Below are 19,217 nucleotides of genomic sequence, written 5' to 3' on the forward strand. Positions count from 1 at the left end.
AATGTGTATATGAAGCTCATTTACCCAGCTCTAATAATTTCTGTTTCTACTTCTACCCAAAGACTGCCGAATGCTTTGGTGTCAAAGTGGTTACAAATTTTTTTAGGTCCTATTTCATCCTTTTATTAACAGGATGAATTGAGAAATAGTTTTTGTTCAGCAAAAGATGGTGAAATTGACTTGGTGAAAGCCACTGGTTATAAAGGATATGAGAAGTAATCCCAAATAGCCAAACAGTCTAGATGTCAGGAAGAAAATAGGAAAATTCACATGTACATTTCAAACTGAGGAACTATTAACATTCATACTGTAGACCAAAGTGAACTTATTTTTTATAAATGTAGATTTTTTTTGAAATGTACTTATGTTAACATTGAAATACTTACTTGCATTTGAATACTTATATTTTCATCTTAATTGATCTTTACCTTTCATTTTATTAACTCATATGCCAAATTAGGAATGGCAATCTAACATGCCCAAGAAGATAATTTCCAAAACAAAAATGAATAAAAATTCTTCTCAAGCCATGTTTGAATTAACTGACACTTCCAAATCTGTTTACTCTGCCACATTAAATATTAGTTGGATCGATGACTTAGATCCTTGTGCACAAAGTTGTAGCTGACGGTTGAGCAACTCACAGTGCGCCAGATACTTATTTTGGAGATTACAAAAATAAGATTTTGAGCTTTGTGGAAGCTCACCATTTAGGAAGACTGGTTCTTAAATTTGGAGCCCAAGAATCTCAGTTGGCATTTGTTTAAAATACAATTTCCCGCCCGCCAGAAGTTTTGATTCATTAGGTAGGAGGTGTATTTACAATTTTAATTAGCATCCTCTTTATTGTGGTGCGGCTGATTCACATTGAGAGGTATTATAAATAGGCGCCACAGGGAAATGAAAGTAATGTTAGGCTTAAGATGCCATCGCTTACAGGGCCAGAGAAGCACAAGCCGAGCTCAGTTTAGAGAAACTTGGTCCTCAGCTCAATATCCGTCTCAAATCCCTGACAACCTCGACCCCTGCTGGCCCTCAGGCTGGGAGGCTGGCCGGAGCGCAGGGTCTCCCCAGCCATCTTAACACGCCACCAGAAGCCCTGCCCCTTTCCTCTGGGCTCCGCCCTGTCCCTCTAGGTCCCACCCCTCGGCAGGCAGACCTCCAACGACGCCAGAGCCGGAAATGATGACACGGGTGAAGCCTTTTGGGCGGGGTCTGGACCCGTCAGCTCCAAAGGCTGCGACTTCACATCGGAAACAAAACAGCGGCTGCTGGTAAAGGAACCTCGGCTGTGAGCGGTCGGCGTCTGCGAGGAAGGAGTAGGTGCGTGATGGGGAGTCCGGGGGGAGAGAGAGGAAGGCGTCCGTCATCCAGTGTCGACACAGGAGGCCGCAGGCAAGGGTCCGGCTCTTTGTCGCCACCGGGGCCGCGGAGCCGGTGTCCTCGAGGATGAGGAGCGAGGCGCGGCCGGGCGGAGACAGAGGAACCCCATGTGGGAAACAGGAAGGGGCGACCAGTTATTTCATGAGTTGCAGGCGAGGCGCGCGGTCAGGTTGAAGAGAGTACCCTTCCGAGCCTTGGTCCGGAAATGCTGGTGTCCCGAAGATATCTCAGGGCGCAGGTGCCTCGGGCTGGGATTGACCGTCTTGACTCGAATAGAGCAGGAGAAAGAGGAAGCGCGTTGCGCTGTCTGGTTGAGCAACTGGTGAAACTCCTCGCCTCGTGCCTTGAGTCTGCCCTTGTAAAGGGGAAGCTAGTGGCACTGAGGGCTAACTTCGTTATGTCTCACATTCGAAGAGGAAAACGGGACCTGATGCTTTTGCCTTGATCAGCATTGTCATGAGTCATGTATGTCCGATGCTTTGCGTGTGTCTTAAATACTTGCTTTTTATTCTCGCTTAGTTTCTTTTCAAATGAATATCTCCTTCTCTTGTAGGAAAGTAATAATCCTAAAGCATTACTCGTCTGCTTTGGATAAGATGAATAAAGTATTCAAAGTTTACTATGGATAATAAGAATAGTGTGCAAACAGTTATGTGGCATATCAGACTATATGGCAGAGCACATTGTAAAGGTCATAACATTCTCTGAAGCTTGAGGCAGGTAGAGATCACATCTGGTTAAGGGAATCTTGTTATTTGAATTATCTTTCGCAGTGGAAAGGTTTTCACTCTTGGAATTAAAGAAAGAAAGGCATTATAACCATAGGATGTACTACAAAGAGGGACCATCTGGATCTTAAGCGTCCAGTAATTCAGTCTGAACATTAAACAACTTGTGAAGGATGATAAAACAGGAAAGTAGATTGAAGCTTGTTGCATTTGGCTAATTTCAGTCACCTGTAAACGCCTATTTTAGTTCTCCCTAATTCATTTGCAGAGTTCAACCATCGTAAGCCCCACTGACATATAACAAGCCTTTAACAATGTAAAAAGAGGCCTATATTGAATGCATGAGTTCCTCCCCACCCCCACCCCTAGAAAAAAAAAATTCATGATAGACATGGTATCTGTCATCTGATTTTCCATTCCTCTATTTCTTATTTTTAGGGAGACCATGGTTCTCTGTATACTTTCCTCTGAATGGAGATAATTGCTGAATTTTAAGTTCATAGCTCTTATTAGTTTTAGACTGCTGCATGAATTTCCATTTGCAGAGAACTGGAGAATTGGAGTTGGTCTCTGAGAATCCTAGCAGAAAAGATATAACATTTATCTGTTGCCAAAGCATATGTGGTTCTCTTCCTTTCTCTCAAACCAGGTTCCCTTTGCTCATGCTCTTCCACTATTATATCAGATTATAGGGAGAAACTTCTCTCTAAAATAGTCTGAAAAATCTTTCAGAGACCCCTAATAATACTGCTTCTCCTTCATGTGATATATGCCAGGCAGATTTGGAAGGTGTTATCAAAGTTGTGGTCAGAACTTTGCTTAGGCGCATTAATCTGGTAGTTGGGGCTAGAATGGATAAGAGAATTGACCTGACTGCATATCCAGGTGAAATATAATGAGAGTTTGATCGTCAGTGAAAGCAGAGGCTTAGAACTGAGGAAAAACATGACTAGGACCTTGCAGACAATTGAAGAGCAAGGAATAACAATTAAAGTTGACAAGGAGGTTTTCAGTTTAGAGAATGGGGGAGATGATCTCATGGAAATAAGGAAGTTAAGAGCAAAGAACTCTTTTAGAGAGGAAGGTGAGGAAGTGATTTGGAAGGATCACTTTGAAGTGCAAATAGGTGAAGATGGCCCTTGGACAGGCCTGGAACCATAAATGGGAGAGTCACTTAAATAGACTTGCCAGTTGATGTAGAAGCGGTAGAGGAGACACCTGCGGAAAGAAAGGGAGGGGAGCCCAGGCGTACTCGTAGGAACACTTATAATGAAGGGATGGAAGAAGAGCCAGGAACCAGCTGAGGAGAATGAGTGGCAGGAGGAAAACTTTCATAGTGCATTGTCACAAAAGCTGAGGAAGGGAGGGAAGCTTCAGGAAGGAAAAGGTTGTCAGGGATTTTCAATATCAGGTCTGGTGTAGCAGAAAGAACTGAAGATTTAGAGCACTACTGTCCAATAGAAACATGATGATGTGACCTACAAATGTTAATTTTAAACTTTCTAATAAACAGATTTTTAAAGGTAGAAAGGAGGAGGTAAAATTTGAATACCATTTAATGTAACCCAGTACATCTAAAATTTTTTTATTTAAACATTGTAATTAATATAAAAATGTTCTTATCTGTCTTTCGCTCTAAGTAGTAAGCTCTTTAAGTAAACAAGCATTATTTGATTCAAGAGCATCCTTAGCAAGTATCACAGCATCTGGTTATGTAGAAGAAACTCAGTAAGTGTTTGTTGATTAAAGGGTATAATGTTTGGTTTTCAGTTTCTCAAGTTGATCTAAAGCAAAAGAGAACGCAAGCGTTGCTAAGTATAACCAATGAATTACAAAGTAGTGAGATTTGAGTATTAACTTTTTCATTAAAGATTAGGTGTATTCTTCCCATTTCCACAGTGGATTTGAGACAGTGACTCAGGGTAATCATACCTTGTATGTAGAGTTAATGAAATGAAACATTCTTTATAATTTTACACATATTGATAATATAGTTCCATAGCTATTATTCTGAAATCCAAAAGCCCTTGGAAAAAACTGAAAGGCTGTTCATAATTCATTTGACAGCAAAAATCTAACCTGAACCTATTTATGTAATTTAAAACTACTTAACATGTTTCATTATATATTTATTAATTTGTTTGATTTTGTGATTCTAAGACCCTGAGGGGACATTATAAAACATATGGTATTTGCATCATATTACCTTTATAAAAGCCAAAAAATATATATGAATTTTAAACACTTTTAGTAAGTCCTAAGGGTCTCAGATAAAATATTTTGAATTCGTTCATTTTCTTCATTTTCATTGCATCTTCTGAGCCCACATAACCATTATTATTTAAAAACAACTATGAAAGCTTCATATATAACAGACTTCCCCAAAATTCAGTATCTTAGAGCATGTGTTCTCACCCAAGGCTCTGCTTCAACACGTAGGTCTATGGATCAGCTAGGACAATTTTGCTTCACATGTCTTATTCTGGGACCTTGGCGGAAGGGCCAGTGGCTACCCACAGTAAGCTCTTTTTAAGGCAACAGCAGAAGTACAAGAAGACAAGGCCAGCTGCATAAGCACAGTTCAAGTGTCTGCTTGTGCCACATCTACAAGATCCCACTGACCAAAGCAAGGCATATGATGTGCCCAAAAGCCTGGGGCCAAACTAAGTCACAGAGCCAAGCCCAACATCACTGCAGAGGAGAAGTCTATTCCTCCCTTGGGGTACTGGGGGAAGGAGTGAATATCTGCTGAATAATAATTTAATCTATCACAGATGGTTCACAGAAGTGGAGTGGGATAGAAGGAGGGAAAAACATCACCAAATATGCTGTCACTATCTTTGCTCTTTTTAGTGTCTGCCACTTTCACAGAGCAGGGCTGGGGAAATGATTCTGCTCCTAGTCTAAAATTCAGAGGAGTCTTTCTAGGATGTGTATTCCTGAGATTTTAAGTTAGTTTCACATTATTTTTTATTAATTTTGGGATCGATTACATTTATTGTTAGATATGATCTTTTAAAAACTTAAATAGAGGCTCTTCAAACCCATCTATATAATTAGAGCTCAGGCTGATGGTCCAGGAAGAGGCTGTCGAAGTAACATTGAAGTTGATTAAATACTTTTGTGGAAAATATAACAAATCACAAGCTCATTTTGGCACTTGAAAACTTCTTAGCATTACAAAATGAAGATACTTTGAAAATAACTTTTTGGTAGTTCTCTAAGTGAAGGAGAAACTAGTCAAGTCGCTAGAGTCATTAAAACAAGGCATAAGCCATTTGTGCTAGAGAAGATCATGATAAAAAAAAAAAAGTCTCCATGAACATGTTTGCTTCTGTGGAGTACAAATTTTCTTTATATTTATTTCTGAAGGTGAAGGAAGAAAATGGTATCTATAATTAAGTGAACATGTTACAAGAGTTTGAGGGTTAGATGTTACCTTGGGATATAATGAGAGAGATGTACTTTTTTATTGGTGTTTCTCTTAAATGGGATTTTTAATAAACTTATTTTGCAATTCTAAACATTGCTCCAGTTATACTTTTTGATGTGCTGATTGGTAGAAGGTTTTCTGGTTAGATGGATTTTTCTAGAGATTGTTTGTATTCTCCTGGAGCTTTTTTAGCTCTGTGTATAATAGAAATTTTAGTTGTCCATCAAAGAACAATTTCTTTTGCCTTTTATATGAGTGAGCAAGTGTCTTGAGAAAAAGGAATTGGATGGCCAGTATGCTCAGTCAGTCTCCGAAAATCTTTAACAGGTAGCCAGAGAGATGAAACACCAGAGTCTACTTCTGTCCCTGTTCCCACTACTTCTGCAATCTAGGTCACATAGAAAATTCTTGCTCCTCAACAACTGTCTCGTTCTCAAGATTCTGCTCAGAATGTTATAAAGCCTACTAGTGTCTTTTGCCACACTTCCTGAACAGTGGGGTCATTGGTCTTCTCCATGGAGTCATCAATTGTTTTCAGCTGTTACTGGACCAGAATCAAATCTGGCTTTGCCTGTTCCCTTCTTGGTACCAACAATGTTTGTTTGTTTACCAGGCCTGACTGAAGACCTAGCTTAACCCTGTTGCCTGCCTCTGCTTCCTACTGAGCTCATGTAAAGAGGAGCTCTTTCAAGGATGGTGCCCTCCCTGTAGCATTGTGATCCTCAAAGCATCCATGGAGGCCTGAGCTTTCTCTAGGTGAACCAGAAATGATCTGGGCTGGGCATCCATCAGAAGACCTGGGTTCTGGAACTGGTGGTGTTACTTACCCCATAATCGTGTACTGGCATATTCTTTTACCTTTCCTGATCCTTAGTTTTTCATACATAAATATAAATGGATGTGCCTTTGAAAATAGTATTGGGACATACTTACGTGACTACTGTATTATTGCTGATCCTTGTAAGATTTGTCTGTCTGAGAAAGCTTCGGTATGATAATCAGTTTCTGTGGTTTCTTATAATAACTGAACAGATCCTGTAAGCATAAGGATAATAATGGAAACTGTAAAAATTAAAATGACCAGATTTTCTTAGTTTATCTTTAAAAAATAAATAAATATAGGACTGTGTATTAGGAATGTTTTTGGCACTTCAGTTTTTAATTTAGAGTTGACCCAGTTATTGAAGCTTAAGATCTCATTTACTACTACTGCTGCTACTTTTTTTTAAGATCTCATTTACTTCTAAACAGTAGTTTTACTAGTAATAAAAATCAGTTCACCATGTCTTAATGTTCATTATTGTAAACTCCTAGAGGGCAGGGATGGAGTTTTACACGGAGGCAACATAGTGTAATATGTGAGCCTTTGCTTTGCTCCTTTGCTTACTCTTGGGCAAGTTAGTGAACTTCGTGTGCCACATTATTTTCATCTGTAGAATGGGTAAAGTGAGCATAATTAATTAAATCCTCTCAGTGGCTGTCTCTGAGTTTTGATATAAGTAGACAGCCAGTAAATTCCTATTTAGTATTGGACAATCACTTTTCTTCTCATTTTTACCTGAAATCTAGAAGCATAAGTCACAACATTTACTTTGAGTATTTAGAAAATATAACTGTTTTATTAGAATCCACTTCTCTTTTAGGTAAGCTAAGCATACATATTGCCAAAGTCTTAATTTTATCTATTTTAAAAGAACCATCTACGGCCATGCTACCCTGAACAAGCCCAATCCCATCTGATCTCGAAAGCTAAACAGGGTCAGGCCTATTTAGTACTTGGATGGGAGACCACCTAGAAAGACCAGGTGCTGTAGGTGTAAAAAATAAAAAAACAAAAATAAGAGATTGTTAGATGACAAGGTCCTTGCAATCTGTGAGGTCAACCAAGGGTCGCCTCACCTTAAAAAAAAAAAAAAAAGATAGGACCATGTATGAGTAACCCTAAATATAGGTTTACTCCCACAAAATCTATTTAAATTTTTTAGTTGAAGTATGTAGTAATGTACACACATCATAGGTATGTATATAGCTCAGTGCATTTTCAGACTGAAACCCGTGCATAACTAGCACTCAGATCAAGAAGCAAAACAATTCCCTCAGAAGCTTCCCATGTACCCCCTTCCAATGAATTGTCCCCACAAAAGTATTGCTTCTATTTCTATTTTTAATTCACTTTCTTTTTAAAACAAATTTACACTAATTATATCTTATTTAGTTAATTTGCAATGTTTTGATCCCGTGCCAGCTGATTGTAGGCTGAGGAGGAAAAAGGGAGGGGAGGAGAAAGGCAGGCATGGTATGTAAAAGCATGTAAGGTAGATGGAAAGCATACCTTGGTTAAAATTTTGTCATGATTCGAATGAGCCAAATATAGGTAATTAAGGGTTGATTTGGACTTGATACCTTTACTAGAGGAAAAAGTTGCTTAATGTGTTTTTTATGAAAAATCATTAGAATAAAAAAGTAGCGAATTTGGAGGGTAGAGGATTCTGAAAATGAAAGGACATTGACAAAATGCTTTCATGTAAATATGTACATGGTAATATTTTAGATATTGTATGTGATTTTAGATACTATATATATATATATAGTTTAGGTAGGCAAACAGATTTCTTCTTTTATACTTCTGAAGACTTACTGTGAAAAGGAAAGTCGAAGTCCTAAAGAACTGGCTGATGGAGATTAAGGAAGACAGGCAAATGAGGAAGTGGCCCCAGGAGGGTGAACTCTGGGAGAGAGAGATGTATGTGTATAATGCTGTACCAGGATGCAAAGGAGAGGCCTGAGGCTGGCAGTCGGAAGTCTGTGACTTTTGTGCTGGTCTGACTAATTGTGCGATTTTTAAGTAAGCTGCTGAACTTGGGTCCCCTTCTGCTTTTGTGAAATACATGTTACCTCGAAATACAAAGTTAGTTACCTCTTTACTCCCTGTCTTGGGGCATTGTGGTAAGGATTAAATGAGATGATAGAATTTTGTAAAATTAAAAGCATTGGATAAATAGTTTTATGGACATATAAAAATTAGATTGGATTGGTCAGCATAGAAAAAGGGTGTTGAGGAGAACATCCTTTAAAATTATTCTCCTCCCTTTCCTCTAAATCTGAAATCATGAAGTGTCTTTGTGATGGAAAATATTTGGTTTCTCAAGTAGGTTTACTCATTATAAAGAGGTATCTTGACCTGATAAAAGTTTGTCAGTTGAAGAAGGTCATGGCAGATTAATAAATTTATGGTTTATAAACTGGTCTTATTTGATCGGTGTGAATGGATTTACTAGGATTTGACCATCTCTGAGTGATCTGGTAAAATCCTATTTCAGACCAAATCCGGGAGCCCTCAAGTGACAGCAGCCTGCGAGGTCCTTAGAAAGCTTGACCTGGAGGAGAACACATGAAAGAAAGGTTTGTTTTGCTGAAAGTATTTTATGAAAGTGTTTGAGAATAAAAGTATAATTCTAATGCACAAATAATTGTTTTCTTTTTCTCTTTTCAGAACTCTAAGAGGCTTTGTTTTCTGTGAAAAGGTATTTCTGTACAGTTGCTCCAATGACAGAGTTACCTGCGCCCTTGTCCTACTTCCAGAATGCACAGATGTCCGAGGACAACCACCTGAGTAATACTGCACATAGCCAGGTACAGTGTCCACCTCTGCAACTGCCTTTGCCAAACTGCGGATTCAGTGATACCTCTCCCTCACCTCCAAGAGAGGCTGAGGGGGCTGAGCAGGCTTCCTCAACTTTACCAAATTCATGGATTTCTCTGAACTTCAGCTGAGGGCAAAGCATTGTACCTGTTGCTGCTTGGGATACACGGCTGTGTGAGACATGGGTTCCTCCCTGACTCAGATACCACCTCTTTGATTGAGGCCTTCTCCAACTTCCTCCACTAGTAGTTTGCCTGTCTTGATCTTATTCTATAGGCAGAGTAAATTTTATTTATTTTTATTTTTTCCGTTCCTAGCATAGCCCCTGACAGTGCTCAGTCAACGTTTATCGACAGAATGCACGATGATGAATGCGAGGCTATACATAGAAGTCCTAGGAGGGTTCAAAGGAGAGAATCAGGAAAGCGGCGTAATCCATGACATGGGGCACAAGGACTTCCCTGGCTACATAGATATCAAATCTGCCTGCAACCATTAGCTAATCATTACAGATTGAATGTGGCTTCCACAGGTGGCCTGTGAGATGATTGGGGAACGGGTAGGATTTTTAGAGGTAGAGACAGAATGGGGGAAATGATAAGGCAGCTATAGGCTATGCAGGGTGTGTCCCCAGGGCACGAGGAATCAGACTTTTTCCTATTTCAACCAGAGGGCAAAACCAGTGGTGGAAGGTACCAGGAAACAAGTTCTGAATCAGTAAAAAGAATTTTCTTGCAGTTACTCTATGTCTGAAAGAGTATGGACGGCCTTATAGGCTAATGTGTGCTTGTTACTAAAAGCAGTCACAAAGACTGGAAGACTGCCTACCAGCCTAATCTGCAGAGGGTTAGTCCATGGAATAATGAACTAGAGGACTAGATGGTCTGGAAGTTTGCTTCATACTCTGAAGATCTAGAATTCCAATTAAGGGTCAAAATGTGAGGAGGAAGTCTTCACAAAGAAGACTTTGAGGGATAGGTAGAATTAGAACAGAGCAAAACTGGGAAGCCAATACTGATAGAGGAAATAATACCAGTGGGAGAAAAATGTTCCTAAAATATAAATTGATAGGGAGGCCATATCCAGAGATATAATGTCAGCAAAGGCAGATCACTCTGTATTGCTGCAACATTTTTAATCTAGTAAAGTCAAGTTAAAATGAATATCAAGGGAAGCCCTGAAAGGGAACACAAGCTGTAAACATGTATGTAGCATGAGAGGCGTTTGGGGGAAGGGAGGGACTTTGTACCTTGTGCCTTGGTACTTGGTTGATAAAGAAGTATTACAGAGACTGATATTTGTGGCAACACATATGCTCTTCTGTGCATCAGCAGCTTGATTTACTCTCTTTTGCTGCTCCCTACCAGTAGCTTTTTGAAAACATTAGGAGGAGGCTGGATTTTGAAGTTCTTTGGATACAGGATGTGAAAATTTGCATGCTACGGACTTTGTACTCATTTTTAAACTGTTACTTCAGAAGAGGGAGAAGGAAGGTGGGAACCGCCTAGTCGGGTCTCTTGGGTAACCCTTCCTTAACCAGAGTAGCTCCTCTTTATTTACACAATCTTTTCTGGATCCCTTGAACAAGATTCCACAACTAACAAGTTTTGAAAAAACAGTTATTTCTTATTCATTTGACCAGAACCCTGCAAAGGCATCTTATCTCCAAATAAAATCTATTTCGTGAAGTCTTAACCTTTCCCTCCACCCGCCCCCATCTCTGTCTTATCTCTTACCATCTGCTCCTTCACTCACTGCTTCCTCAGTTCTGCCTCTGAGCTCCCGGTTATTCTCCTTCTCTTTTCAGATGGCTCCCTTCACTTCCTTCAGGTCCACCTCATGAGTCACCTTATCAGTAGGGCCTCGCCTTCCATGGTTTCCCCTCCCTTCTCTGCTTTATGGCACTCCCTATACGTTTATACTGCTTTCCTTGTGCTAGTATTTCTAGTATTTCTAGCATGGTATCGATTTACCTGTGGATTTTGTTTACCTGCTTGAGGCCAGCCAGGTACATAATCTGATTTGTTCACTCTTCTTGTATCCCCAGTTCTCAGAACAGTGCTTAGCAGGCACCTGGTGAGCTCTCCACTGTTACTGTAGTGTTATTTATATCCCTCACACTCAGGCTTTATGGGGCTTTCATGATATTATTTTTTTGCCTTTCTTTACACCCTAGCGACTGATAAATAAAATATCCCCTTGAAATAAAGGATGTTACGGAGGAGGTACAATTGACACGGGCTTTTTATTAACAATTACATGTGTTCATGGTTTAGTTTTAGCAAGCCTTAGTGCTGCCAGTGTTCTCAGTGGTACCTTCCAGATCGATTAAGGCACCACTGTCTAGATCATCAGGCCTGATTTATTTATTTAATTTGACTCTGCTATTGATAATGTGATATCAAATAAGTTTATCTTTTGTTTATCTCCTTAAAAATGCCTTCTATAACTTACAAAGATCTTCTGTATACATTCTCATATTTTCCAATTATGGGATAGATATTGTCCCCATTTTACAGTTTAAATGGTTGTTCAAGATCACATAGAAAATTAAATGTCAGACTTAGAACTTTAAACTGTGCTTTCTAATTCCAAACTTGTTTCAGGGTTCTTCCTGTTCTTCCAGCTGTGTCTTACCTCAGAAAAATGTAATACTGAAAGGAGATATTCACTGTATGGAGAAAATTCTGAGGAAGAAAAATAGGAAGTCTATGTATTCATTTTTTCACCAGCGTAATTGTAAAAACCCCCAAAGAAAGAGGAAAAGAATCTTACTGTTAAGTTTTTTAGCTATAAAGAAGCTATTGTATGTGCGTTATAAAAAAATGGGGATAGGTCCAAATTTGAATTGGACATAGATGACTTTTGGTGAATTAATTAAAGCAGCTCTTTTATTTCTCTTGAATGGTGGATTTGTTTAATACAGGAACATTATCTGGGCCTTTTTCTGTTGTTTGTGAATCTCATAATCCTTTGGTTTACTTTTACTATGCCTATTAAAATAATTTGTAAGGTTTTATTTTTCTGGTGCAAAATTTTGATGGGTAGAGCTCTTTTCCCTTCACTTGTCATAATTCTTTGCTAGAAGTCAGCCTCCATTTCATTTCTACTAACATTAGAGGAATATGCTAAAACTAGAGGAGATTGAAAACATAAACTTTAGAATAGTGAAAATGTATCATTTGATTTGGTATAGACTTGCATTATTTATATGGATTAACTGAGACCTTTTTGCTTTTCTAAGATATAAAAAGGTGAATTTTTTGAAGTCTAAAATTTGTTTATATTATATATTAGAGCACTGCTTTTCAAACCTTGATGTGCATTGGAATCCCCTGGAAGAATTGTTAATACAAATTCTTCTGGCCCCAAACTCAGAGTTCCTGATTTTATAGGTTTGGGATGGGGCCAGAGAATTTGCATTTTTGACCAATTCCCAGATCTTGCCAATGCTTCTGGTCCAGGGACCGTAGTTTGAGAACCACTATATTTAAGTAAAGAAATAAAGGAAAAGTGACATTAGAGAAAAACTATTGGATTTATTAATCAAATATTCAGTATTGTTGACATCAGAATGTCTGTAGGGAATTTTAATGAGTTTGAGTTAAACTGACAATTACCAGGAAGCAAAATCTCAACGGATTGAGAAAATGCCCCAGAGTATGGGAGTTTTACAGCTTATTTTATACATTAGATTTAAGGAGGAGGCTTATGGAAGGTTACATGAAATTCACTGGTAGTAGATTAGGGAGGTGGGAGAAGGTGTTCGGAAATCTCACTGAGATCTGATTAAAAGTAAAATGGAGAGACACACTTCTTTTACATTGGTGGGTACAGGAGAGTTAATAATTAACATTTACAGTGAGTAGAGATGGCATGAGGGGGCGGGGGAGCAGGGGACAAGATAACTGCAAGGGATTCTGTGGCCTCCTGCTCTGATGCAGAGGTTGTGCCTCAAGGGATCTGGAAAAGGATCACTCTGACATTCCAAGAGTAAGTTATCTTAGATGCAAAAAGACAATAGACAGGCTCACTTAAGGTAACGATGGACTTTGTCAAGGAAGCTACAGGCCCAGGATATGACTACTTGCCATGACGTTTTTGTTAGAAACTTTTATGTTCAGACCATTCTATGTGGTTCCTTTCGGGGTCTCCGAGTTTGTAGGGCCCACCATGCTGGCCTTCCTAAGCTTGTCAGGTTTAGGATGTGGCACCTTTTTTGTCCACAGTATTTCTATTCATGTTAGTTTATTCTGACCCAGATTTTCTAATCCTTAAAGAAATTAGTTGTCAATAGCCTTTTTGATTTAGAATGGAAAAAAATCAGTCATATATTTTACCTAAAAAAAAAAAAGCCTTAAAATAGTATTCCATTGGAAGATCAATAATGATCCTCTGTATAAAGCAATTGCTGAGGAACATTTATATAAATCCGTTACCATCAGCTGCTAAATTTATAACATGAAAATGTGTCTGGTCATTATAAATGAAGGTCATCTGCAGTATCTTTTCTGAATTCAAAACATTAAATGCAAAGAACTTTATTTTGTTAGCAAATCATAGATTGGTAGCACAAACCTCATTTTCTAGATGATGGTGGTTCACTTTTTTAAGTATGAGAGATCCTTTAAAATTAAACAAAAAGCAAACCTATAAGCTGTTTAAAATGGTATTTAAGTACTTGGGACCTTGAGGAGAAAAAAATAAATGAGTGATGTAAATTTAAACTGAATTGGGTTCAGAGGCCCAGTCAGCCTTTGATAGTGTTAACTACTGTTTATACTAATGAATTTGTTCTCCTAGTTATGTCAAAATGAAGGAAGGAGAAGAATTCAATCTTGCTGACCTCTGGAGGAACGTGCTTGCTTTTATATGACAGTAAAGTCACAAATTTTTGGCACAGATCTTAATAGTTTGTTTAAAAACTCTAGGTTCAAGCCTAACACAATAGCCCCGTAAATGTTAAATATTATCTCTAGCCAGTTAATGTTCACTGTTCAGGGAAATGGCAGCCTTCCTTGACGTTAGAATAATGCTAAAGCTCTAACTCCAAGGAATCACAAAGCTTGGGCAGGTGCTCGATGGAGTTTTGTGTGTTGGAAACATTGCCTATGATTAATAAATATTTTCAAATTTTCCACATAACTTGCCAGTTCTTTAGTTAAGATACTCTTCTGGTTTTTCCTCCAGTGCAAGCTGAGGAGCCTCACATTTCTAAATGTAAAAATCCAAGCAGTATCCATAAAGTCTCATAGGATTGATACTTTTTCTTAAAATTATTCACTTTAAGTAAATAATATGCAGACTGTAAATATATCAACATAATGGAATACATTGTAACTTTTTAGGCATGTTGACTGTTATTGCTAGGAATGTATGCATGGAATAATATCAGATGGAACAGATACAGTATTTGTGAGCATTCATTTTAGCCATGTACATATGTGTGTATATTGAAAAACATTGCAATTTGTGATGTTATAAGTTCATATTCAGTAATCCAAAATCAAAAACTTAAGTATGGTAAAACGACCATGAACAAAGTCGTAAAACACACTGGGCAGAGGCTTATAATGCCTAATGACATATATCTTAATGTACAAAGAATTTTATGACGTCAAAAGGAACACAAACATCTCAGTAACAACATTACCAAAGGCTCTGAGCAATATATATGGCAGATGAAGAAGAAATAAAAATGGCACTAAATATATGAAAAGACTAGTTGATCAACCTTACTAATAATCAGATGTAGAAATGAAGACTTGTTTTCACCTCTCAGTGAGTAAGGATTGATACCCATTGCTACTGAAAGTGTGGGGAAAATATGCTTTTCATGAGAGTTGAATACACGTTTATTCGGCGACAGGTTGTCAATTGAGTCTGCAAATCCACATGCCTTTTGGAGATAATTTGGAAATTTGATTGAAGAAATGCACATACCTTTTGACCTAGCATTTTCAATTCAGAATTTTATCTTATAGAAATGTTACCACAAGAGTGCCAAAAAAATATAGGTATTTATCAAAGCATTATTTGTGATAGAATTTTGAGATACCCTCAATCTTATGTTACTTATGGTTTGGTTTACCCAGTCAGTAGTTTAAAGTAATGTCTAATAGTAGGATCTAATGACTAAACAGTCAATTAGAATCTCTGCTCTAAAACTTCTTAGCTCTGTGATCTTTGGCAAATTATCTTGCCTCTCTAAGCTTTAGTTTATCTGTTAATTGAATGTTATAATATTAATATTCAATCTTATTAGGATTAAATGAGGAAACTCATCTGAAGCACATAGCCTAGTGTTTGACATGGTCAATAAATCTTAGCAGTTATTATCATAATTATTATTACTGTGCTGCTATTTAAGTTTGAATTATATATTTAAAATTTTTTAATTACAGTTGACATTCGATGTTATATTAGTTTCAGGTGTGTACCCTAGTGGTTAAACATTTATATAACTTACAAAGTGATCCTCTGATAAGTCTAGTACCCACCTGGAACCATACCTAGTTATTACAGTATTGTCGACTATATTCACTATGCTGTACTTTACACATCCCCATGACTATTTGTAACTGACAATTTGTACTCTCAGTCTCTTCACCTCTTACACCCCGCCTCCCAGCACCCTCCACTTCTATCTGGCAACCGTCAGTTTGTTTTCTGTATCTGTGAGTTTGTTTTGTTTGTTGGTTTATTTTGTTTTTCAGATTCCACATGTAAGTGAAATCATGTGGTATTTGTCTTTCTCTGTCTGACTTATTTCACTTAGCATAGTACCAAGTTGGAGGTATATTTACATGTACTAGCATAGAAAGTTTCTGATATTAAGTGAGAAAAGCAAATTGCAGAACAAGGCTTTCAAAATCTCAAAAAGTACGTCAGATTTTTCACCGTGTTCATGTTGTGGGACAGAGGTTAGGAAGGACACTTGCTTTCTATGTTATAAACACTTAAAAATGTCTAGAAAATGTTTAGAGACTATCATTTACATTTTAATTACAGAAATAAAACTTAAGAAAAAAGGTAGGCAGAAAACAAGGTTTAAAAAAATAGGCAGATACTACACTGAATTAAAAACAGTTTCTGCTGTTTGCAAAATATTTTCACTGCTTGAGGGTCCACATGCCTTGAGTGACTGGACCTGTACTTACATCATGTCCTGAAGTATGGAGAAGGGAGAAAATTGAAATTAAGCCTCTGACTTAATGTAGGAGCTCTGGGGAATGTGAGTTCATAGGAACTCATTTCCCACGGACTCACCGCTTCCAGTAGGACCCCACCCACCCTGAAACTTGCAACATTTTTATAGTGAGTAATCCTTCCCTCTGCCCTTGAAATGACATCATTTATAATGACTACAACACTAGTTTTTCTGAACCTTAAAAATAGCCTTCATAGGTAAAACTACAGAGGTAGTGAAAAAATCAGGTTTCAGGATATGGGGGGAAGGGAAAGATAAATAGGCAGACTACAAAGAATTTTTAGGACAGTGAAACTATTCTGTATGGTACTGTGGTAGACATGTTGTAACATTTTTCAAATCCCATAGAATGTACAACACCAAGAGTAAACCTTAATGGAAACTGTGGACTTTGGATGCTAATGACATGTCACTATACGTTCATTGATTGTAAAAGGGTACCACTGTGGTGTAGGATATTGATGGGGGAAGGCTGGGTGGGGACAAGGGGTATATGGGAACTTTTGCTCAGTTTTGCTATGAACCCAAAACTGCTCTAAAAATATATTTTTTAAAAGACATAAAGAAATGAGTTACCAAGCCACACACACAAAAGCCCTTTACGTTCTTATGTTTTAGAAATGTGTGCCAAAATACTTAGTAAGGAAATATGTCCAGGTTTGCCTCAAAATAATGCTAGTGGGATAAAGTGGAAGGGAAAACAGGTGGAATAGGATTGGCTGTGTTGATAAAGCCAAGCCAGGTGTGCACGGGGCTTCATTATACCTTTTTTTTTTTCCCATTATACACTTTTGACAGTATTTTAGCTTTTTCCATTATAAAAAGTGTTTTTAATTAGTCTTAAAATAGTGCTAAATCATTATTTTAATATTTAGCTACTAAAAGTTTTCATTTTGGAAATCCCTCAGTCGTTCTAGCGTCATCTTCTTCATCTAATAGTATTCGGATCACCTCACACCCTTTTGAGAAAGATCCTTTTTTAAAAAACAGCTTTATTTAGGTATACTTGGCATATGGTAAACTGCACATATTTAAAATATAAAATTTGATAAGTTTTGACATGAAACCACCACCACAGTCAAGATAATGAACACCACCACCACTCTCAACAGTTTCCATATAGTCCTTTGTAATCTCTCCCTTTCGCACCTCCCAAACTGCTCCCCATTCCCACGTGACCACTGATCGGATTTTTGTCACTATACCCTAGTTTCCATTTCCTGGAATTTTATATAAATGAAATAATACAGTACATACTCTTGTTTGGCTTCTTTCAGCAATAATTATTTCAAGATTTATCAGTGTTCTGGCATGTATCAATAGTTGGTTTTTATTGCTGAAATAAATTGTATTCCATTATATGGTTATACCACATTTTTTTAACCCATTCACTCTGATGAATATTTGCGTTTCCAGTTTTAGGTTATTGCAAATAAAGCATTCACGTACAAATCTTTGAATGGGCATATATTTTTTCTTATTTTGAGTAAAGCATAAGAATAGAATATGATCCAGTGTGGTAGTTCTATATTTAACTTTTAAGATACTGTCAAAGAATTTTCCAAATTGGTTGTGTAATTTTGCACCAGCAGAATATGAGGGTTCTGGTTCTTCCACGTTGTCAGCACTTGGAAAGGTCAGTCCTTTTGATTTCTTAATCATTCTCTAGGGTGTGTAGTATAGTATCTGATTTTAATTTGCATTTATCTGAATAATGATGTTTAAATGTGCTCTTCATGTGCTTATTTATCATCCTGCTATCTTTGGTGAACTGTCTCTTCAAATCTCTTGCCCAACTTTTTAATTGGGTTGTTGTTTTCTTATTGAGTTTTGAAAATTCTTTATATATTCTGTATACAAGTCCCCTATGATATATAGGTTTTCAGACATTTTCTCTCACTCTACGGCTTGTCTTTTTGTTAACAGTTTTTGGAAGAGCAGAAATAGATCAGTTTAGATATTGAAGTCCCTTTCATCAATTTTTTCTTTTGTGGATTTTTTTTTGGTATCTAAAAAGTCACTGCCTACATTCTCAAAAGTTTTTTCTTACGTTTTCTGGAAACTATAGTTTTAAATTTTACATTTAGGTCTGTGTAGTGACTATACGTTTTGGCATGTGGTATAAAGTATGGATCAAAGTATATTTTCTCCATTTAGATAGCCAGTTGTTTCAGCACCATTTGTTAACAGAGACCGTCCTTTCTCCATTGAATTGCCTTTGTACCTTTTTGTCCATCCATGTGCCTATACTACATTTTCTTGGTTACTCCAATTCTAGAAGAAGTCTTAAAATCAAGTAGCATTAGTTCTTCAATTTTTGAAGTTGTTTTTGGATGTCTTAGGTCTTTTCTTTTTCCATATGAATTTTACAGTTATTTCTACCAAAAAAAAAGCCTGCTAGAATTTTGATTGAGATTACATTCAACCTATGGATCAGTTCAGGATGCGATGAGGTTGGTAGAATTGGCACCTTCATAATACTGAGTCTTTTAGTCTACAAACAGTATATCTCTACATTTATCTAGGTCTTAAAAAAATCTTTTTTAACTATGTACATTTCAGTAGCATCTCATAGCTTACTATGTTGTCAAGGGCTTGTTGAAATAGGCACTCTCCTACGTTACTGAGTCCCTGAGTCTTTAAATTGGTACAACCCATAGGGAGAGTTTGACAATATGTATCAGTATCTCAAATGCATATATACTTTGACCCAGCAATTACTTCATACCCTTTGTCCTACAAATATGCCACAACACATTTGAAAAAACTTAATAGGGGGCATTCATTGTAGTGGTATTTGTAATGGCAAAAAGTTGGAAG

At 37.4% G+C, this 19,217-nt stretch overlaps 1 protein-coding gene and 1 pseudogene across 2 annotated transcripts in view; both read left to right on the plus strand.

Moving 5' to 3' along the window:
* The first annotated feature begins 1,164 nt into the window (after nucleotides 1-1,164).
* The window catches only part of PSEN1 (presenilin 1), a 55,985-nt gene continuing 37,932 nt past the window's right edge, over nucleotides 1,165-19,217 (plus strand). Inside the window, exons 1-3 of one of the 2 annotated variants that reach the window (XM_036218329.1) lie at nucleotides 1,165-1,323; nucleotides 8,865-8,946; nucleotides 9,038-9,177. In XM_036218329.1, coding sequence (XP_036074222.1) covers nucleotides 9,091-9,177 — 87 coding nt within the window. In that variant the 5' untranslated portion in view covers nucleotides 1,165-1,323; nucleotides 8,865-8,946; nucleotides 9,038-9,090. The remainder of the gene's footprint in view (nucleotides 1,324-8,864; nucleotides 8,947-9,037; nucleotides 9,178-19,217) is intronic. The other variant, XM_016134807.2, reaches the window with a different exon arrangement.
* LOC118601380 lies at nucleotides 7,243-7,361 on the plus strand (annotated as a pseudogene).

Source organism: Rousettus aegyptiacus, unplaced genomic scaffold (assembly GCF_014176215.1).
Source record: "Rousettus aegyptiacus isolate mRouAeg1 unplaced genomic scaffold, mRouAeg1.p scaffold_m13_p_3, whole genome shotgun sequence".
NCBI lineage: Eukaryota > Metazoa > Chordata > Mammalia > Chiroptera > Pteropodidae > Rousettus > Rousettus aegyptiacus.